This window comes from Otolemur garnettii, unplaced genomic scaffold (assembly GCF_000181295.1).
Source record: "Otolemur garnettii isolate 467f Iridium unplaced genomic scaffold, OtoGar3 scaffold00006, whole genome shotgun sequence".
Taxonomy (NCBI): Eukaryota; Metazoa; Chordata; class Mammalia; order Primates; family Galagidae; genus Otolemur; species Otolemur garnettii.
In genome coordinates this window covers 22,102,660-22,126,042 of record NW_003852401.1, presented here as the reverse complement: position 1 = coordinate 22,126,042, position 23,383 = coordinate 22,102,660, and the positions used below count along the sequence as shown (strand labels likewise).

Genomic DNA, 23,383 nt, shown 5'->3' with positions numbered 1-23,383 from the left:
TAAGTTTGCTGTGGCTGAACCAAGAAAGAAGGCATATGCAGATTTCTACAGAAATTATGATTCTATGAAAGATTTTGAGGAGATGAGGAAGGCTGGTGTCTTTCAGAGTGTAAAATAATTTTGAAATATACAGAATTTCTTTGGGCTGATTTACATAGACATTTGTCACTGACCTGTGTTCCTGAGCTATGAATATGAGTGATAAATAAACTGTTAATAAATTCAAAAAAAAAGCCATTGGGCAAAGTAGATTTGAAGTGTTAAAGTTTGAAATTTTATGGAAAAGTGTTTGTCTTTTATTGTTCGTGGACTGATTTTCTGTTGTCACCAGACTCTGTGAGATCGGGAGCTCTGGTGTTTACTGTGGTGCCCCTTGTTCACAAGGCATCTCCCAGGCGTGTGCTGGCTGTATAAACAGATGTGTCAGTGACGGTCCTAGATGAGAAGGGTGTTAGGTTCTGGCTGTTGGGTGGTAGAAACACAATAGGAGAGAATATGGTGCCAGTTCATCAATTATATAATTGTGCTATTAAGTCTGGAGATGTCCCTTGAAGACAAAAACATGAAGATATGCCCTTTCTAGTCCCTTTCTGGCTTGTGTGGTGTTTTTCCTTATTGGGGGGTGGTAGGAAGCCTGATGTTTCTCAGGAAGTTTTGGTCAGGTGGTTTCCAGGCCTCTTGTACCTCTGAGTTGGTGCCCAGCTGAGGGTTGACGTAGTGGTGTTTTGGGGAACTGGGGTGGGGTTTGGGACCTGAAAAATCTGTTCGAAGCTCAATTTCTAGCTGTTCGGACCTGGTGCAGGTTGCTTCATTCCCTCATTTGTCAAATAGAGACAGTGATGTCCAGTCTGCAGAGCTATAGTATCACACCTACTATTTGCAAAATTCCCTAGTTCAGGAATTGGCAGGAAGTAGGTGCTCAGTATGTGGTAGCCATTTTTCATGTTATGTTATATTATTGATTGTTAAAATTCTCACAGTATGACCTTTTACAGTGTAGGCAGTAGGGGAAGGACAGCTAAGAGGGAAAGCAATTTGAACTCATCTCTCTCTTGTTCATGCCTGTGTGCCCTCACTAAGGCCCTCACTAAGTGTATCTGCAGTGTAAGCTAATCGCAGTGCTATGAGGTTCAGCCAGAAGGAACCTTTAGAACACAGTGCTGTCAAAAAAGTGTGTGTCTTTTTTTGCTTTTTGCTGGTGAGTATAAACCCCATTTCATTAATCTGCTCAGCGTCTTTTTGCTTTGCATCCCCAGGTCTCCAGGCTTTGGGTTGTCACTGGTTGCTGAGACCACCAATGGCACCTTCCTCAGTGCTGAGCTGGCCTCCAACCCCCAGGGCCAGGGAACAGCAGTGCTTCCAGAGGACCTTGGCAGGAACTGTGCCAGGCTGCTGCTCGAGGAAATCTACAGGGTGCGTCCTGAGCCTCTGCAGGGTCTGGGAGAGGAGTGATCAGGAAGCAAGTTGTCTTTCCTTCTTAACCTTTGGCAACTTTATTTCCTTCTTCCCAGGGCTTAAACTAAGGAGTTAACCTCTTCCTGCACATTAAATTGTTTAGGATTAACTAGTTTAACATTAGTTGAACTAGTCAGTGAGTAGAGATCTCCAGCCTCACTGGGTTGGCAGGGCATGTAAATTTTAACAGTGGGCAGAGGAAAGAACTGGAACAGAGTCATAAAAGAAAGAGCAGGTGAAAGAAATGATGCAGGTATAGTAGGGACTGGCATCTGCCCTGACCAAACACGGTACCATCTCTCAGCTCCCCAGTCTCGCCATTTGGGAATGGAGAATTGTTTTCAGATTTTTCAAGAGAAGGTAGAAATCTGTTTATAGAGACCTCTGAACTATGTCAGAGAATGAATTAGCAGATTATTTGTCTGCTAAGTGTTTAAGAGAAGCTTGTGAAATGAGGTTAGCCCTTTGAAGAAAGCTCTCACTTTTTTTTTTTTTTTTTTTGCGGTTTTTGGGGGGGGCTGGGTTTGAACCTGGGGCAGGAGTGCCTGGAGGGTGGCTCTATCCCCAGGAGCATGCTATGCAAATCCAGCCAGGCAGGTTTTTTTTTTTTTTTTTTTGCGGTTTTTGGGTAGGGCTGGGTTTGAACCTGCCACCTCTGGCATATGGGGCTGGCACCCTACTCCTTTGAGCCACAGGTGCTGCCCGAGAAGGTAGAAATCTGGATTGCATGTGACAGTTGATTCAGACACAAAACAATGTCAGCAGGCTGAATTTTGCAGTGTGTTCTAGAGTGTAGAAGAATATCTGGGGAAGGCAGGTCTGTGGCACAGCATGATTAGGGCTTTGGGAAACATGAATATGTGGGTCAGAGAGTGACATGATGTCAAAGGCAGACTCAGCCAATTATTTTACTTCTACAGCTCCACTGGTGGAATGCAGCTCAGACCCACCACTGTCTTAGTTGCTACTGTCTTTCTCTGTCAATCTGTGTGTGCAGCATGCACAGGTGCTTTCTCCCTCCTCTCCCCCCCACCCCCAAAAGTTGAGGTGACCTAAGGGAAGGAAGAAATTAGAAGGGAAGATGATGGCAAAAGGAATAAGATACAGTTGTCTGAAAAGTACTTCCTCTGAGATCCTATGTGCTTGGCTGGAAGAAGGTCACATATCTGGACCTAAGATTTCTGTGAGCCTGCAGGCTCTGAGGGATGCTTATTTCTCTGCTCTGTGTGCTGGACTCCAAATTCATCAACTGAGTATTAGCAAGAAGTGTAGGTGATTTGCTATTGGATGGTGTATAATGTTTGTAAATTGTCTCTCGTTTTCACCTAAGGAGCTGAAGAGATTTCCATCTTGGTATTTATCTGTCTACTTCTTCTCGGTTCTTAGACATCTCTGTGGTCTCCAAGGAAGTTTTGCTCTGTTTAAAATAGCAAAAATTACATCTGAGCACCCAGTGAAATAAAATCAGCAGAGTGTGTACAGTGACGATTTGTTTTCCTTTTAATTCTTCCTTTTGCCACCGGTTCAGTTTCTTAATCACAGTAGTAGGGGAAACCCTAGCAGGCATCACAGCAGAAAACAGCTTATTGTCACAGTTTGCTCCCCTGATTGAATTCAGTGTTCTTGAAAACATCTTGTTGGTTGCAAGGTGGGATAAATGAGAATGGACTGTTTCAGGATTAAGATTTCTAGGACGTAAGTGGCTCTATTTAATGTCCATCTTACTAAAAATGGAAGACAAGGGACCTGTGTTTGTATCTTCAAGAGTGGCCCTGTCTCCTCTATTTGTAATTCAGCTGGGAAGTCTTGGAGGCCGGAGATGAAATCCTCCTGAAGGAAGAGGTATTTTATCACAGGTCCAGTGTAATCAAAGTCTGGCCTTAGAATTTTTGGTGCTAAGTCAGTTCAATTTGGGGTGCTTAATTTAGTAATATTTTGAAAGATGGGCAGTAACTAAAAAGTTTAGTGGTAAATGATCAAGAGGTTGCCCTGCCAGTTACTTAATTCATGAAGTTTGTTGTCTAAACATTAGTAAGTGGGAAAAAGGAATATGTGATATGAGTGACTCTACACTCCTGGTTGGCTTGTGCAGGTTTCTTTTTCTTGGTTCTGTAGTGGCTGGCAGGCCTTCTCTCTGCCTGACCGTGGGGGCACTCCCTCCCTTTTTAATAGACCTTGGGAGAGTTGGAAGCTTCCCATTTCAGAACAGCACAGTAGGAGCCTGTGGGCACAGCTACAGCATTGGTTTCATACCCCACAAATAGCAAATTATAAGGCTCCTGGTGAAAGCACAGCCCACTAGTCCACAACAGGAAAAACATGCAGCTTAATTAAAGTTATTTTAATTAACTTGAGATCTTTGTAGATCTTTACTTGAGATCTACAATAGACCACTCCATTATGCTTAGAGGAAGTTTATTTTAGTAAGAAAATTTCCTTTGTGTGTCTATGATTTTTATTATCATTATTTATTTTTGTATGTGTGTGACAGAGTCTTACTTTTTTGCCCTGGGTAGAGTGCTATGGCATCACAGCTCATGGCAACCTCAAACTCCTGGGCTCATGTGATTCTCTTGCCTCAGCCTCTCGAGTAGCTGGGACTGCAGGCTCCTGCCACAACACACAGCTATGGGGTCTCACTGTAGCTCAGGCTGGTCTTGACTCCTGAGCTCAAGCAATCCACCTGCCTTGGCCTCTCAGTGTGCTAGGATTACAGGTGGATTTTCATTATTAGTTTTATTTATTTATTTACTTTATTTGTTTGTTTATTTTTTTTTTTTAATTGCTACAGCATTTCACTTTGTGGCCCTTGGTAGATTGCTGTGGCATCATAGCTCATAGCAACCTCCAACTCTTGGGCTTAAGTGATTCTCTTGCCTCAGCCGCCCAAGTAGCTGGGACTACAGGTCCCTGACAAAATGCCCGGCTTTTTTTTTTTTTTTTTTTTTGGTTGCGACGGAGTCTCTGGCTCAGGCTGGTCTCAAACCTCTGAGCTCAGGGCAATCTATCCTCCTCGGTCTCCCGGAGTGCTAGGATTACAGGTATGAGTCACTGCACCTGGCCTGGATTTTTATTATTAAAAGAATGAAAATACTTCATTCTTTTCTGAATAATTCGTTACAAAACCTTGCTATGACATGATTTGAATGAGTAATAAAAATCCATTGCTTTTAAAGGTGCCATTTATCAAAGTTTTAGGCCTCTGACCTAATTTGTTCTATTTCTTTGTCACTTAGCAAGCTCTCTTGCTTCTGTCCCAGGTTTTGTAGAAGTGCCCTTTTCTTTCTGTCCTTTGACTGCTTCATCTACTGCCTGCCTTCCCACAGTGCCCCACCCCTGGATTGTGGATACCAGCTCCCTGCACTTCCAGAGGGGCAGTTCTTTCCAAATCCTTTCCCACACTCTTTACAGTCTGAATGTCCCTCTAAATCACTGATCTGATCACTTCATTCCAGGAAACAGAGACCTTCACTCATTTTCCACTTTCCCAAGATAAAGTCAGAATTCTTTTTATTATTATTATTTTTTACTAAATCTAACTTTGTATATTGATGCATTTATGGGGTTCGGATACTGCTTCAATATACCATGTGAAATGTTTACATTGAACTAAGTAACATCTGTCACAATTATACTCATTTCTTAATAGTTTTGAAATGTACCATTGCATCATGCACATTAAGTGAGGTTCCCCCCAAATACCTTCCCTCCTCCCGTATCCTCCTTACCCTCCCTTTTCTCTCCTCTTCCCTTCTACTTTCTGGACTATAGTTTTGCCATTCATATGAGTGTGTAGGTGATTATATATTGATTTCATAGTAATATTGAGTACATTGGATACTTTTTTTCCCATTCTTGAGATACTTTACTAAGAAGAATATGTTCCAGCTCCATCCAGGTAAACATAAAAGATGTGAAGTCTCCATCTTTTTTATGGCTCCATAGTATGCCATGGTGTACATATACCACAATTTGTTAATCCATTCATGGGTCGATGGGTACTTGGGCTGTTTCCATTTCTTGCCTATTATGAATTGGGCTGCAATAAACATTTGGTGCAAATGTCTTTGTTGTAAAATACTTTTTGATCATCTGAGTATATACCTTGTAGAGGAATCGCAGGATCGAATGGTAGGTTTACTTTTAGTTTCTTGAGTGTTCTCCAAACTTTTTTCCAAAAAGGTCATATTAGTTTGCATTCCCACCAGCAGTGTAGAAGCCTTCCCTTCTCTCCGCATCCACGCCAACATCTGTAGTTTTGGGATTTTGTGATGTGGGCTAATCTTACTGGAGTTAGATGGTATCTTGAAGTGGTTTTCATTTGCATTTCTTTGATGATTAAGGATGATGAGCATTTTTTCATATGTTTGTAGGCCATGTGCCTGTCTTCATCAAGAAGTTTCTGTTCAAGTCTCTTGCCCACATAGAAATGGGGTTATTTATTCTTTTCTTATCGATTAGTTTGAGTTCTCTGTAGAGTCTAGTTATCAGACCTTTGTCAGAAGCATAACCCGCAAAAATCTTCTCCCATTCTGAAGGTTGTCTGCTTGCTTTACTTACTGTGCTCTTGTCTGTGCAAAAGCTTTTTAGTTTGATCAGATCCCAATAATGTGTTTTTGGTGTTGCTTCAAATGCCCAGCAGGGTCCTCCTCATAAAATATTCTCCCAGGCCAATTTCTTCAAGTGTTTTTCATTTACTCTCTTCTAGTATTTTTGTAGTTTTATGTCTTAAGTTAAAATCTTTTATCTAGTGAGAATCAATTTTTGTTAATGGTGAATGGTAGGGATTCAATTTCAGTCTTCTACAGGTTGCCAGCCAGTTCACCCAGCACCATTTGTTAAATAGGGAGTCTCTCCCCCACTGAATATTTTTGATAGGATTTTTGAAGATCAAATGACAATAAGTAGCTGGGTTCATCTCCTGATTCTCTATTCTGTTCCATAAATCTACTGCTCTGGTTTTGTGCCGGTACCATGCTGTTTGGATCACTAAAGATTTATTTATAGTATAGCCTGAAGTCTGGTAATGTGATACCTCCTGATTTGTTATTTCTGAATAATGTCTTAGTTATTCAAGGCTTTTTCTGATTCCATATAAAACAGAGTACTATTTTTTCAAGTTCTTTAAAGTATGACAATGGTGCTTTAATAGGCATTGTATTAAGTCTCTACATTGCTTTGGGAGGTATACACATTTTAACAATGTTGGTTCTCGGCTCGGGGCCTGTGGCTCAAGTGGCTAAGGCACCAGCCACATACACCTAAGGTGGCGGGTTCGAATCCCCAGCCCGGGCCCGCCAAACAACAATGATGGCTGCAACCAAAAAATGGCCAGGCGCTGTGGCGGGCGCCTGTAGTCCCAGCTACTTGGGAGGCGGAGGCAGGAGACTCGCTTCAGCCCAGGAGTTGGAGGTTGCTGTGAGCGTGATGCCATGGCACTCTACCCAGGGGGACAGCTTGAGGCTCTGTCTAAAAAAAAAAAAAAAAAACAATGTTGGTTCTTCCCAGCCATGAGTATGGTATGTTTTTCCATTTGTTAACATCTTCAGCTATTTCTTTTCTCAGAGTTTCATAGTTCTCTTTATAGAGATCTTTCATGTCCTTTGTTAGGTAAATTCCCAAATATTTCATATTCTTTGGCAATATTGTAAAAGGAATAGACTCCTTGACTGTATTTGCAGCTTGACTATTGTTGACATACCTAAAAGCTACTGACTTGTAAGTGTTGATTTTGTATCCTGAGATGCTGCTGTATGCCTTGATCACTTCTAAGAGTTTCGAAGTTGAGTACCTGGGATTTTCCAGGTATAGGATCATATTATCAACGAAGAGTGAGAGTTTGATCTCCTCTGACCCTATGTGGATACCCTTGTTCACCTTCTCTTGCCTGATTGTGATGGCTAAGATTTCCAATACTATGTTGAATAGCAGTGGAGACAATGGGCATCCTTGCCTTGTTCCTGATCTGAGTGTAAATGTTTTCAATTTTTCACCATTCAACATGATATTAGCTGTGGGTTTGCTGTAGATGGCCTCTATCAGTATAAGAAATGTGCCTTCTATGCCGGTTTTCTTAAGTGTTCTGATCATGAAAGGATGCTGGGTACAATCAAAGGCTTTTCCTGTGTCAATTGAGAGAATCATATGGTCTTTGTTTTTTATTTCATTGATGTGATATATTATATTTATAGATTTGCTAATGTTGAACTGACCCTGTAACCTTGGAATAAAACCAACCTGATCATGGTGTATAATTTTTTTTGTTTGTTTCTTTAAGAGACAGAGTCTCGCTTTATCACCCTTGGTACGATGCCGTGGCATCACAGCTCATAGCAACCTCAAACTCTTTGGCCTAAGCGATTCTCTTGCCTCAGCCTCCCGAGTAGCTAGGACTATAGGTGCCCCCCACAGTGCCCAGCTGTTTTTCTTTTGGTTGCAGTTGTCATTGTTGTTTAACAGGCCCAGACCAGGCTTGAACTGCTGCTTTTGGTATATGTGGCCAGCGCCCTACTCACTGAGCTATGGGCGCCAAGCCATGGTGTGTAATTTTTTTGATGTGTTGTTGAATTCTGTTTGCTAAGATCTTATTGAATATTTTTGCATCAATATTTATTAATGATATTGGTCTATAATTTTCTTTCTTTGTTGCATCTTTTCCTGGTTTGGGTATCAGGGTGATATTTGCTTCATAGAATGTGTTGGGAAGTATTCCTTCTTTTTTTATTCTTGGAAAACATTGTATAATATAGGTACTAGTTCTTCTTGAAAGGTTTGATAGAATTCGGATGTGAAGCCATCCTGTCCCAGACTTTTTTCTGGGAGATTTCGTATTGTTGATGCTATTTAGGTGATTGATACAGGTCTATTCAAGATTTCTGATTCTTTCTGGTTGAGTCTATGAAGGTGGCAGGCTTCCAGGTATTGGTCCATTTCCTTCATATTTCTGGGAATATTGATTTTTGTAGTAATCATTGAGGATTTTTTGAACTTTTGAAGTATCTGTCGTTATTTTGCTTTTATCATTTCTGATAGACGATATTAGAGATTTTACTTTTCTATTTCTGGTTAGGTTGACCAAAGGTTTGTCAGTTTTGTTAATCTTTTCAAAAAACCAACTTTTTGTTTTGTTGATCTTCTGAATGATCCTTTTTGTTTTCATTTTCATTTAATTCTGCCCTAATTTTGCTTATGCCTTTCCTTCTGCTGGGTTTGGGGTTGGAATGTTCTTTGTTTCCAGTTGTTTGAGATGATCCATGAAGTTGTTGGCTTCCTCTCTTTCTGTTTTCTTGATGAAGGCTTCCAGTGCTATAAATCTGCTTCTTAGGACTGCCTTTGCAGTATCACACAGGTTTTGATAATTTGTGTCTTCGTTATCATTTTGTTCCCCAAATTTGGTGATTTCTTCTTAATTTCGTCTTTGACCCAGCTATCATTCAGCCTAAGATTATTTAGTTTCCATGACTTTAAGTATGAGGATTCCTGTTGCTGTTGAGTTCAACTTTTGTTCCATGGTGGTCCGAGAAGATACAAGGAATAATTTCTACACTTTTAAATTTGCTGAGGTTAGACTTGTGTCCTAGGATATGATCTACTTTGAAGGATGACCCATGCACTGATGAGAAGAATGTATATTCAGTTTCTTGGGGTGAAGTGTTCTGTAGAGGTCTATAAAGTCCATTTGTTCTAGGGTCAGGTTTAAGTCTAATATTTCTCTAATATTTCTTTGTTTAGTTTCTTCTTGTAGGATCTATCCAAAACTGTCAAAGGAGTGTTAAAATCTCCAACTATTATAGTGCAGGAAGATATCAAGTTGTTCATATTCATTAGGGTCTGCTTTATGAATTGAGGAGCATTCTGGCAGGGTGCATAAAGGTTAATTATTGAAATCTCTTCATGTTGGGTATTTCCCTTGACAAATATGTAGTGATATTCCTTATCTTTCTTTTTTCTTTGTTGATGACCATCTTCTTCTGTCTTGACACATTTCAGCTGAGAGATCTGCAGTCATTCGTGTACTTCTCCCTTTGTAGGTGATGCTTTTCTTACGTGTGGCTGCTTGCAGAATTTTATTCTTCATTTTAACTTTGGCAAAGTTAATCACAATGTGTGTAGGAGATGCTTTATTTGGATTGAGTCTTACTGGGGTTCTAAAACTGTCTGCTATCTGAAGTTCTGTATCCCTTGCAATGTTTGGGAAATTCTCCTCCAAAATCTCCTGGATTAGAGCATCTGTACCTTTAGGACCATCCTCTTCTCCTTCAGGAATTCCTATAAGACGAATGTTTGATCTTTTGGAGTGATCCCATGACTCTCTCAGGGAATGATTAGCTTTTGTTCTTCATTTGTCTGCCTCTCTGAGTGTTTGGGAATGTTCAAAAGCTTTGTCTACAGTTTCAGAGTTCCTTTCTTCTGTCTGATCAACTTTGGTCAACTCAGGGATTCTATTGTATTTTGGAGCTCCTCAACTAACTTTTTCATTTCCTTGAGCTCTGGTATCTCTTTTCTCATTATGTCCATGTCTTTGGTGACTTGGGCTTTGAATTCATTAAAGTTGTCTTGAGACAACTTTAGAACTACTCTTTGGAATTCAATTTCCATCTTTTCTTCCATTCTATTTATCTTATTTGCAATCCATATTCTGAATTCAATTTCTGACATTGCTTCCATTTGTCTGTGCATGTCATTTTCAGTTGTATCTCCTTTGTCATTTCTTGGCGGTGGGGGGGGGGTTGATCTACTCTGGTTATTCATGTTGCCAGAGTTCTTCGGTTGGGTCTGCACCATGTTTATTTTCTACTGTTTGGTTATTAGAACTAGTAGGGTGATACTGATTTGGGGTTCTCAGGTAGTAGAGATAGCTCCTTACCAAAGCGCTAGGCTTTGTAATTGTGGCTTATCTACTACAGCCTTACAAAGGCTCCTTTCAGAGTTTTGGCCGGAGACTCTGAGGACCTACTTGGTGAGATAGCACAAGCTAGCTCTATTTTGATATCAGCCAACCTCTACTCTATCCTAAGAAACCACAGTATTAGGTTTAAATCTCGACTGTGAAGAGATACAAATAGCTGTGGCACCCAGGCCCCAGCCTTTAGTTCTTTTCCACTATAGAACTTTGAAGGTCAACCTCAGAATGCCCCTGAGTGGACAGCACTGGATATAAACTCCAATTAAATTATCTCAGGCAGTGCAAACCCTGCTCAACAGGTAGAGGTTCAAGGGTCTCTAACAGCACTTTTGGAGCCAGGGATCCACACTCCCACCCATCAGACTCAGTCCACACTGTTGTCCGCTTCTCTGCTCACAGGCCCAGTTGGAGCCAAGGGCCACGCCCTAGCCCACCTATCTCAGTCCACACCCAGCTAGCTTTTCCTTGCCAGATGAATTGGAGTCAGCGACCACGCTTCTGCCTGCCAGTCTCAGTCCACTGCCTGGCAAGCCTCTGTTTGCAGGCTCTATTAGAGTCAGGGCACCGCACCCCACATGCAGGTCTCAGTCTTCACCTGGTAAGCCTGTGCTCACCAGCCTCACTAGAGATGGGACCACACCCTAGCCCTCAGGTCTTGGTTCACACCCAGCAAGGCACTGCTAGAGCGTTCTGTTGGAATCAGGGGACTGCGCCCTTACTCTCAGGTCTCAGTCCAGGCAAGCCTCTGCTCGCAGGCCCAGCAGGGGCTGGAGACCAACCTTGCCTGCCAAACTCAGTCCACACAGGGCAACCACTGTCCCAGCAGAGCCTGGGAGTTCTGCACCCTGTCCCGCCAGACATCACCCAAATCGAGGGTGAACACCACCACTGGCCAGGGTACTGCTTCTCCTCTCACCAAGTTTCCCTTTCTTCCTATACCCTCTTTCTTCCCCATTAGTCACATATTCTGTCCTGATGGTTGGCAGTCCACACTATGCCCAGATCTCTCAGAACAAGACCAAACACTGCTCTGCAGGGGGCAGAACTTCAGACCACCGTGTGAGGGGGAAAGCGTGGAGTGGGTGTTTGGACTTGTGGGGGAAAATTTCTGTTCAATTTTATGCCTGGCAGGGTAGTGTCTAGGTTCATAAGTGGGACCTCCCTGGAGAAAGAGACCTGGAGTTTAGCGGCTCTCTCCAGTGCGGTAAATGAGAGGTCTTTTGTTCCCTGCTCATTCGCAGATAGCTTGTGGCAGGCCCCCTGCTTGGGGGACGGGTTCTCCCATCGATAGGCTTTATACCTGTAATTTGGTTTTTTTTTTTTTTGAATGCTCTTCCTTGGAGTTACAGCTTGCTGAACTACTTTCTTGGCTCAACTCCCTACCTTTGGCTTCATAGAGTCCGATTCCGTCCAGTTTTTCTTCCTCTGCTCAGGAGCCTGTGCTGAGGGTTGCTACCAGTCAGCCATCTTCCCAGAATCAAAGTCAGAATTCTTGACCCAGTAAGGAAACCCCCACCTCAGTTTGGCTGCCCACCTTCTCTTTGCTAATGTATCAAAGGCAGCTCGTAGTGCCTCTCAGCCTGGCCTCCTGGCTGTTCCTTGCTGGCCCTGGGTCATTGTTTGTCAGGTCATTACCCTGTTCTTCCTTCCTGTTCAAACACTGCTCATCCCTCTAGGGCTGGTTCAAGTTCTCAATCCACCAAATCCTCCTCTGGTGTTAGGTAAGCAACACTTCTTTCCTCTCTCCCTCTGTCCCCAACACTGTTGGCACTCCAATAGCACCTCTTCCTTTCTCCTTCCATGATATCCTAACATATTTATTGCATAAGAATATTGGTCTACCCTGTAATAAGACTTAATTGAGAGTAGTGGAATTAACAACAGTGATAGAAAGCAGAGACCAAGGAGAGCAGTTTAATTTTAGGCAATCTTATGAAAGACAAGGAGCAAGATCTCTAAAGCAGAATTAGTTTTATTGATCCTCTTATTCTCTGTGGGCCAGGTTTTCCTATTTGGATAGAAAAGGAACTCTTGTTGTCTTTAAATTTGCTAAGTGAGATAGATACTGTTCTCTAGCCTTTATTACCTTGGTAGTTTAAGGAAGAGCAGTACATTTTTATAAAGGCTAGTAGGAAGGTAAATCCCCTTATTTTTTACATTATTATCAGAGGTACTAAATGAAGTCTGACAGCTAGAGAATGAGTGTCTGCCCCTGAGAATTGATTTATTCCCTACCCTACATACATTGGAAAGGAGGGGACTGTACGTACATGAACAGCACTGCCTGGCTTTCTGTTGGGTCTATCCTTGGATAATAATGTGCTGTGATCAGAAATGATTTCTTAGTGTGACCTGGACGGAATCTGTAGGCATTCGAAGTCATCCTGCTTTTACTATGTATAGTTTAAGTTTAAATCATTTTCAATAAAGTTATTCCAGAAAGAATGATCAGAGATACAGACATTTTTAAGAAACAAATTTAAACAGCAGTTATGCTTGCATTTTACAGAAACAAAATGGCTGGAATGGTTGAGAAAATCAAGAATGAAAGAAGAAAGGCAATCAAAGAGGTTATTGCCTCAGGGGAAAGTATTTGAATAGAATTCTGTCTTATTAATTTGGAAGAAAAGGAAGGAAATGGTGGGGTATGGAGGGCTCCAGACTTACCAGTCCTGCAGTTTTAGAACTCAGAAAGAGATAAAGAAGAGCAGGAGTTAATACAGCATGGCAAGCAGTATTTGAGTGTTACTTGCATAAGTGGAATAGTTAGACTCTAAAGGCCATCTCATGTCAGATTGACTGTGTTGTTCTACAGCAGATTAAATAAATAGTAGTGTCATCCACTTCACCTTTGAAATTAACTATGCATCTCCTAGAACTGATTATCCTTTTTTTTCTGCTTATGCTCAATAAAAATGGGTGCAATTGCCATTTTAATTACAAAGGGAAAGTTTCATTTTTCATTAGATTCACTTTAGGAGATTTGAATGTCTTATTAATTCAGATAGTCTCAGCTATTACAATTGCTTTGATTAACTGTTAGTTTAATCCCCTAAAGTTAGTTGATACATGGATTACTCTTATAAGACCTATATTCTATTTTATTTCCTGACTTTGCAGTCTGCTATTCCATGGGTTCTGATAGTCTGAATATTCCATGTTTCTGTTTTTTAAGTTTTTTCCTCCTTTCTTCTGTTATCCATTGTCTGGTTTGTACAATGATTAATTTGTGTTTACAGGGTGGCTGTGTGGACTCCACCAACCAAAGCCTGGCTCTACTGCTCATGACCCTTGGACAGCAGGACGTTTCCAAAGTCCTGCTAGGACCACTCTCTCCCTACACGTAAGTTGTTTTCTTTCAACCTCTTTATTCTGTCCAGTTTAATTTTCTAATTGCACAAAATGGCAAAGGTGTTGTGCAGTGCCCAGTTTATCCCAGTGAAGGCCTGCTTGTGCTGATCCTTAAATGAGCCAGCACTTGTCACTCTTAACCTGGTCTTTCTTTTTATACAGAAGAATTCTTGCCTTTCTTTCTGTCCTCATTCCTGTCATCACCGTGTAACTCCAACTGTACGGTAATCTTCTGGGCAGTTCTTATGTCTTTGCTTTAGTGTTTCCACTTTGAAGGTAAACGGCTGGTTCTGCATAGCTTAGATTTTGTTGTTAGGTTTGGTAAGTGCTTTTTTTCTTAACAGTATCACTTGCTGTGGCATAATAGATGGGTGTTTTTATCCAAGATGATTGGGTATGAGCTGGCTGGGAAAGAAGAAAGGCAGAATTTGTAGTAATACTACTGGACTAGTAGGAAAATGGTAGAAGTGAGTTTGGGCCCTTGGATGTTAGCAGAAGTTGACTGTGGCAATAGAAAAGCAAGCGCTCTCCAAATAAAACAGCTCACCAGAAAATTTGAATTATAAACAGCACAGTGACTAGATTTCCCATCTATCATAACTGAGGTTGCTGAAAATGGTCTATTTTGTTTGTACATGTGCATAAGGCCATCTGTGGGTGGTGAGCTGGGTGGGAGGAATGCTCAGGTAGAAATGAGACTGAACTGTCCTTTTTCGGTTATCATGGTACCGATGCTGTGTATCTGAAAGGTACAGTACTGTGATAACTGAAGAATGGTGGTGCCATCACGTTGAGAAAGGGATTATGTGCCAGTGCAGCTTTGGGCCATGACTTTGAAGCATTGAAACCAAGAGCTTGGCTTGGTGCCTGTGGCTCAAGTGGCTAAGGCGCCGGCCACGTACACCTGAACTGGTGGGTTCGAATCCAACCTGGGCCTGCCAAACAAATGATGGCTGCAACCAAAAAATAGCCGGGCATTGTGGTGGGCGCCTGTAGTCCCAGCTACTTGGGAGGTGGAGGCAGGAGACTCACTTGAGCCCAGGAGTTGGAGGTTACTGTGAGCTGTGATGCCACAGCATTCTACCCAGGGTGAAAGCTTGAGGCTCTATCTCACCAAAAAAAGAAAAGAAAAGAAACCAAGAGCTCCAGAGAGTCTTCTAAAGGGTTTTGTTTGTTTGTTTGTTTTTTGGTGGTGGGAGGTTCTTTTGGACCAGGAAAATGGAGGAGAACACATTCCGTTAGCAATGGAGTGAGATGATAAACAGGAAACTTAGGGACCACATTATCTCCTGATAACTTGTGTAAACGATTTCAAAGGACAGGAAGCCTAAAATTGAGTAATTTTAATTGGCATGCTGACATCAGTAGTCAACATTGCTGAAGTAGACTTAGTGGTTAGCATTTGGAGGGGAGGTGAGGGCTGGAGAGATAGCACCCTAACTGTAGAGATTCACTTCCCATGGAGTTTACTGGAAGCAGCCATGTGGGACCACCCTGGCCTCACCAGCTTCTTGCCTGGTCTCCTTGCTGCTGTGTTTCCCAGCCCTGCTTTAGGGTCATGGGAGACCTGACCACTCATACAACGTGAGGCGTGTCTCAACATGTGTGTGGTCCTGGGGCAAGGGGTTTGGCAGAACATTATGTGAAAAATGGATTATATATTTGTTTTTCCTTGGTACTTTTTTTTTTCCTTTTGGAGATTTTTCAGTTTGGCTCCAGGGCTTCCTTTTCAAGTTGGCAGCTTTGCTGAAGATGGTCGAGATGTGACTGAACATTTAAAAAACTTCCCATGTTCTGTTCAACACACCCCTTCACCAAACATTAATTGCAGTGTCTTTTCTTTCAGAAGCCTTGCCTAAAATTACTGATCTCCTGGGAAAACAAAGTGATCTGCTCTGAATGGAGCTTTAAAAGAGTAGACAAATTTGTTAAGATGTTGTATTTTGAGACTTGGGGCTATGGTTTAGAGACACTCTCTTTCTTTCTGGATTACCTGCCTCCCAGGGGTTAATGCAGAGGGATCGGCTAGAAAGTGGGAAAGGGTAGCCTCCCATCTTTTTTATTAAGATACTACAGGAAAGCTAAGGGAATTTATCTTTAAGAAAGCTAAATCTGAAGCTGGTTGCAGTGGCTCATGGCTATAATCCTAGCACTCCCAGGGAAGACAAGGCAGGAGGGTGGCTTGAGCTGAGGAGACTAGCCTGAGTACGAATGAGACTCTACTGAAAAATAGAAAAACTAGCAGGGCATGGTGGTGAACACCTGTAGTCCCAGCTACTCAAGAGACTGAGGCAAGAGGATCACTTGAGCCCAAGAGTTTGAGGTGGTTGTGAGCTGTGATATCTCTGTCCTGGGCAACAGAGTGAGACTCTTGTCTCAAAAAAAAGGGACGGGGGGAGGAAGGAAGGAAGGAAAGGAAGGAAGCTGAAGCTGTTTGGGACTGTTTCTGCCCTTAACCAATCTGGAAGGGTCCAGCAGCTGACAGTGATGAAGGGTGAAGGTGGGACCCAGCAGACAAAGTTAACTTTATATTTGTTGAGTACACGTGAGGACCAAAAAGGGACAGAATCCATAGTCAGGACCATCATGGCAGGGAAACTGTTTATTCTAGTTCGGTGGTTCTCAACCTGCAAAATGCCGCGACCCTTTAATACAGTTCCTGTGGGTCACGACCCACAGGTTGAGAACCACTGTTCTAGTTCAATTTAAGGGCTTTAGAGACTAGACTGTCACATTTATTTTTATGTGCAGTTAAAGTCATAGAAACGTGTTTTGCGAAACCTCAAATTTCTAAAGTAAACCAGAAGCAAGACTCTTCTTGGTTTAAAAAAACATATTTCATCTGGCAGTTTGTACATGTTTTGATTTGTATCAATAACTTTCTAATGACTATTTAAAGAACCCTGGATTTAAGAAAGATTTTCTTTTTTCAGTGTTGCTTTCAACCCCTTTCTGAAAAGTGATGGTCTCTATGTTCCTTCCTTATTTTCTTCCCACTGTCTTCAGGAGCTTGGTGTTGGTGATTTTCTTTACTACTTGAGAAAATAAATCTCTGTACGTGTGTCAGATTCTCCAGGAAGGTCAGAGAGATTTTATTTCTTGGGAGAGTGAAATAGTATTGGATAATACACTGGCATGTGGAGACTCTATTTCTGTTAAATTTATTAGATTTTAGAGGTTTATAGTTCTTGACAGTGGTTTCACCCTCACCTCCACAAGCTTAACTTCATAGTTTAGAGAGTATTTATACTTTATTTAAAAGTAAGATTAACAAGGCTGGGCACCATGGCTCACATCTATAATCCTAGCACTCTGGGAGGACGAGATGGGCAGATCACTTGAGCTCACCAGTTGGAGACCAGCCTGAGCTAGAATGAGACCCTATGTTTAAAACTAGCTGGGCATTATGGTGGTCACCTGTAGTCCCAGATACTTGGGAGGCTGACGCAAGAGAATCGCTTGAGTCCAAGAGTTTGAGGTTGCTGTCAGCAGTAACAACATGACACTTAATCTCAGAGTAACTGAGGCGCTGTCTCAAAAAAAATAAATAAATAAAAATAAAATTAACAGCAAGAAAAATATATATCAACAAACATCTTAATTAGCACTTTTGGAAATTATGTGGAGAAGGATACCATGGTTCCTAGAGCTTTCTGCATTCTGCTAATGTACAAGCCTTGGGGTCCATCCAGTCTGTCTAGACTTAAGTTCTGGCTCTGCCTCCAGACACTGTGGAAGTGGTATTTAGCATTTCTGGTCTTTGTCTCGTCTGTAGATGAAGTGCATAGTCTGAAAGTCATGGGCTTATGGAGATGGGCTGAATCTCAGTGAGGTCGGGTGAGGTGCTCAGTCAGTGCTGGATACCTCCTTGTCTTGCCTCAGTGCAGTCCTTCCATCAGATCACTTTGAACTCCAGGAGGTCTAGTAAACTTGCTTTGGCAGATGATCTCAGGCCTGAAGTCAACTGTAAATTGTCTGCTCAACTATCTATAAATATATATCCATTTGCAGCTTTTTATTGTTTGTTTGTTTTGAGACGGGGTTTCCTCTGTCACCCATAGCTCTCTGCAGCCTTGAATTCCTGGGCTCAGGCTATCCTCCTGCCTCTGTCCCCAGAGTAGCTGGGACTATATGCATGTACCACCCATCTGGCTGATTTTAAGTTTTTTTTGTAGAGATGGGGTCTTGTTATGCTGCTCAGCCCAATCTTGAACTCCAGGTCTCATGTGATCTTCCTACCTTGACTTCTCAAAGTGCTGGCCATGCCTGGCCTACATTTATTTATTTTTAAATTCTTGACTAACTTTCTTCAGTCACATTATTAAACAAACTACATACATCTTGTTGTTTCCACAAATTCTGTAGGTAGGTGATTATTTAGCAAGCATTATGTTTACTGTGTGCCAAATGTTTTAAGCGCTTCGAAATACTAACTCACTTAGTTTGCATCATAACTTTATGAGGGTGAAAAAGGCAGATACTGTCATATGCTCCCGTCTTACAGCCAATGCAATTGAGGCATAGAGAGGTTAAATTATGTCCCCAGGGTCACACAGACGTATGTGTGGCTCATATTAGACAGTCTCATCCAGAGACCGTCCCTAACCTCTGCTCTTAGGATGAGCTGAGATCCCATCTCTATGGCTGGCCTCCAAGCACCTTACCTGAGACACAACACCATGCTGCACCTTTTCAAGAGAGTTCTCATTTCAAATTCTTCTGTAAAATGATCTCTTTCTATCTTTAGTTCAAAATCAAAAATAAACCATACCTCTTTGTTTTTTTCTAGCTTTGATAAATGACCTTTCCCCATCACTTGTGGAGTGCTGGGGAGCTAGAACCTATTGTTCTCATTATGCATCCACTGATCAGGGTTTCTTGGCTTTCCCAGGCTGCAGCACAGCCATATGAAGATGAAAGGAGACAATGCATGGGAAAAATGCGGCCACAGTTGCTGCTCTTTGGGATCGGCTTCACTGCACTCTGCATTCTTGTACTACCACTGTGCTTTACATTTATAAAGAGTTTTTAAATGCTGGAAAGCCTCATCACTTTAGTTGTTTGAGCCCTAGAACATATCTGGCATATATTAATAGTAGAAGCAAGGGATATCCTTACTTTTCAGATGAAAAAATAGGTCAATGACCTGCTTAAAGTGAGTTCCTGTCCAAACGAGGCATGGGACCCTCATGGCAGTGCAGGGCCATGAACTCCGGGCCTCGCAGAGTTCTCTAGCCTGGTTCTCTTTCTCTTGCTGCCTCTGTAACAGATTTTTTTTTTTTTTAGGTTTATTAAAAAAAATTGAGACAGTCTCATTCTGGGTAGAGCACCGTGGCATTATAGCTCACTGCAACTTCAAACTCTTGGGTGCAAGTGATCCTCTTGCCTCAGCCTCCCTGGTCCTGGTGGCTGGGGCTACAGGCACCTGCTACAATGCCCAGTTAGTTGTTGTTGTTTTTTAGTAGAGACGGGGTCTTGCTCTTGCTCAGGTTGATCTCAAACTCCTGATCTCAAGCGATCTACCCACATTGACCTCCCAGAATGCTAGGATTACAGGCATGAGCCACTGTGCCTGTCCCCTCTACAAAAGAATTTAATAATGCCATTTTTAGAGCAGAGGTCAGGTGGTGTTTTGTAAAGCTGGTATTTGGCAGAAAAAGCACCACCAGTGTATTTATAAGGTGCTATGTAGTGACTGACTACAGGGGACCCCATTGAACAGATCTTTTTTTACCCCCCAGCCCTTTCCCAGCATCTTCCAGAGCATCTCTTTACACCTGAGATGTAGGTAACCCTCACTCTGTCCCATATCCTAGTGGCATGGAAACCAGGTAGCATGGAGTGGGAGGCAGGACCTTCTCTTGTGGTTTATGTCTATGGGAGCTGCCAAAGAGACGGCTCACTTGACTTTGTACCAAGCTCTCACCCCACTTTGTACCATGCTTCAGAAGGAGGACCGCATGAGAGGGGCTGTGTTTAAAGGGGCGGCCGGGCAGCCTGTCAGCTTTGAGGTCCTTGGGATTCAATGAGCAGAAGGCCTTTACCTGTTGACCAACAGTGGCAGTGGGAACAACCCACTTTTTGAAAATACCCAAGAAAAGTGATCTCTGTGCTCCAGAATTCTCTGAAAACTGCTTGTCAGATGGACGAGGGACTTCCATTAAAAAGTTGATTGTTTTTTGTTTCCTGAAAATAAATCACTTTGTCCAAAAAACAAAATGGGAAAGGGTTGCTCACTGAAGATACAGTTCTGTAAGTCAGGAGTATAAGCCCTTCACATAGGAGTTGCATAGAGCCCCAGTTGCCTAAAATCTTTCATCTGAAAAGCTGCTGTTTGCACAATGTGGTGGTCTTTCACTGAAGAACAGAGTTCTCTCAGTAGTGGGTCTCTCTTTGTCTTGGCTGTGTGGCTGTCTGGTTGTATCTGGGAAGTGTGGCTTTATAGCAGTGTTTTTCAACTGTTTTGTTTTTTGTTTGTTTTTTTTTTTGCAGTTTTTGGCCAGGGCTGGGTTTGAACCCTCCACCTCCGATATATGGGGCCGGCACCCTACTCCTTGAGCCACAGGTGCTGCCCTTTTCAACCTTTTTTAAATCTAATGGCACACTTGAACACATAGTGAAACTTCCGCAGCACATATAAATTATGTTGATTAAATAAAAAGATTGAAAAGCAGAATATACTTAGCATGCTTTGAACTTCTTTTGGAAATAATTTAATTAATGATCTTTAAAAATGTTTGTGGCTCACCTGAGATCCTCTGCTCTACAGTATCGTGCTGTGGCAGAGGAGGGCAGGGAAGTGTGAACTGGGGAGGTGGTGCTTCGCTGGGGCCATAGCCAGAGCTAGGGACTGCGTAGAAGGATGTGGATCAGTACTGCTGGGCCTTTTTTCAAGTGCACGTGGATGCAGGGTATTCTTCATTTGGCTTTTCTTTTTTTTTTTTTTTTTTTTTTTACAGGTTTGAACCTGCCACCTCCGGTATATGGGGTTGGTGCCCTACTCCTTTGAGCTACAGGCACCACCCTACTTTATTTTCTTATGGAGCCTTTTTGTTAGGATTTAATATTACCTATGTTTTTTTTTTTTTTTAACATGAACATCCCATTCCAGTGCTTTTGCCTTTTAATATCCTAGCAGTGGGAGACATAGGGAGAATGGGGCTGATGGTGGGGGAAAGACATTCTGTACCTTTATCCAATCTCAAATACAGTCTTCCTCAGACAGGCTGAAGGATTGGCAAGACATTATGTAAAAAGTGGAACCAACTTTAATTTTTCTAACTGTTCCAAAGGCTATAAATGCCCCCAAACTGCAAATATGTAGGCCTGCAGACACTCAAGCCTGTGTTCCTCCCATCCTTCTCCAGGACATCAGAAGCAAGCTGAGGCCCCATAGGAATTCTGCCAGCTGGGGACGGTGTCTGGTTTTTCAAGCACAGTTGGGTGATTCAGAGTGAAGTAGGCAGAGAGAGACCTTGGGAGCAGAGGGTGTCCCAGGCCTGTATTAGTCTGAGGCAGAAGCAAAGGGAGGCCAAGCTGTTAATGCAGATGAGCAAGGGAGACGGCTGGCTTTTTCTGAGCTGCTGCCAGCTAAAATCTATGCCCACAGATGTGGACTATTTACCTGTGGGTTTGATGTGTTTGTTTTCTTTTTCCCTGGGACTGGCTAGGGGAGGTGATGGGATGGATGGCTGGAAAGCAAAAACAACAAAAATTTAATTGGTTAGTAAGACAGGAAAGGAGAGAACTTCCCTTAATTGCCAAAAATGTTGAAGTTGTTTCTCAAATTGCCCTTAACTCCTAAATTCTATTCAGTGCCTCTATACTGAGGGCCTTATGAGAGCGCCATGCTTAAATATTGGGTTTCAATGATGGAGGTCAATGCCCTGAGGTTTGTGTATATAATATAAGAAGGGGGAAGAGGATAGTTATTGAAGACAACTAAACATAAACCTTTAATTAGACACTATGAGCAGAAAATGCTATGGAAATTCAGAGGGGAGGAAACATTGTGTAGGGGTAGGAGTTACTGGCTAGGAGAGGCTTTGTAGACGGAGTCAACAAAACAGGATGTTAGTTCAGAGATGGAAATGAAGTTGAAGCTTCCTAGGTAGAAGGGAAAGCAGAGAATTAGGAGATTTTTCTGTGAGCTTGCAGCACTCACCAGAATTCTGTTCTCCAAAAGCCTCCCTGGTCCTGGTGGCTGGGGACTAGGAGTAACCATTTCATCTCTTAGTTCCTGACTTGCTGGTCATTTTAGCCAGACAGGATAAGAAATTGTTCAGCCCCTCTTTTCTCTCCTTATTGCCTTTCTCTCCTTTGACTAGATCAGTGCTCAGAATAGGGACTGCAAGAGGTGGAATGTTCATGGAAATAGGCCCTATGTGTAGTTTGGTATGCATAGGGTAGGGATGAGAACCCGGATCATTATTTTTCTTAGTGTCACAAATATGTATTTATTTATTTTAAGCAGCTTTATTGAGATATAATTCACATACCACACAGTGTACTCATTTAAAGTGTATAATTTTTAGCATATTCACAGAGTTGAGTAACTACAACTATAATCTAGTTTCTGAACATTTTCATTACCCCAGAATGAAAACTGTGATCATTTGCAGCTGCTCACTGTTCTGTCCACTGTCCCAGCCCCAGGCAACCACCAATCTACTTTCTGCCTAGATTAGCCTATTGTGGCTATTTCATGTACTGTAGTTAGAGTCGTACAATGTGTTGTCCTTTATAACTGGCTTCTTTCAGTTAGCATAGTGTTTTTGAGATTCATCCCTGTGTAGCACGTATCAGCACTTCATTCCTTTTTTATGGATGAGTAACATTCCTTTGAGTGGATATACCACATTTTATTTACCTATCCAGTTGAGGGACAGTTGGGTTGTTTCTACTTTTTAACTGTTATGAATAATCCTGTTATGAACATTTTTGTACAAGTTTTTGTGTGGGTTTATATATTTTTTTATTGTTGTGTGTGTGTGTTTGCATATAAACCTAAGAGTAGAATTACTGGGTCAAATGGTAATTCCTTGTTTAACATTTTTTGGAACTTCCAGATTGTTTTCTCTAGTGGCTGTACCATTTTTCATTCTCACTAGCAGTGAATGAGGGTTCTATTTTCTCTACATCCTTACCCACACTTTTGTTATTGTCTTTTTTTTTTCTTCCTTTTTCTTGAGACAGAGTCTCACTCCTTCACCCTGGGTAGAGTGCCATAGCCTTATAAAAGCTCACAGCAACCTCAAATTCTTGTACTCAAGCAATCCTTCTTGTCTCAGCCTCCCTAGTAGCTGGGACTACAGGTGCTTGCCACAACACCTGGCTCATTTTTCTGTTTTTAGTAGAGATAGGGTCTCACTCTTGCCTGGGCTGGTCTTCAACTCCTGAGCTCAAGCAATCGACCCACCTTGGCCTCCAAGCATGGTAGAATTACAAGCACGAGACACCACACCCTGCTTTTATCTGTCTTTTTTATTATAGTTATCCTACTGGGTATGAGTGATATCTCATAGTGGTTTTGATTTTCATTTTCTTAATAGCCAATGATGTTAAGCATCTTTTCATGTGCTTATTGGATATTTGTATGTCTTCTTTGAGGAAATGTCTATTTAGGTCTCTCTCCCTTGTATGAATTGAGTTTTTTTATTGTTTTTTTTTTTT

The 23,383-nt window shown here is 42.0% G+C and overlaps 1 protein-coding gene across 12 annotated transcripts in view; it reads left to right on the top strand.

Moving 5' to 3' along the window:
- Nucleotides 1–23,383, top strand: part of RCL1 (RNA terminal phosphate cyclase like 1) — a 103,392-nt gene that overhangs the window by 38,284 nt on the left and 41,725 nt on the right. For 10 of the 12 annotated variants that reach the window (XR_002771086.1, XR_002771085.1, XR_002771087.1 and 7 more), the window contains 2 exons: nucleotides 1,257–1,413; nucleotides 13,600–13,703. Coding sequence is in view for 6 of the 12 variants with exons in the window: in XM_023508109.1 (XP_023363877.1) it covers nucleotides 1,257–1,413; nucleotides 13,600–13,703 (261 nt within the window). In the remaining 6 variants the exon portion in view is untranslated. Of the gene's footprint in view, nucleotides 1–1,256; nucleotides 1,414–13,599; nucleotides 13,704–13,873; nucleotides 13,936–18,602; nucleotides 18,990–23,383 lie in introns of those variants that run through there. The other 2 variants (XM_012813847.1, XM_023508100.1) reach the window with 2 other exon arrangements.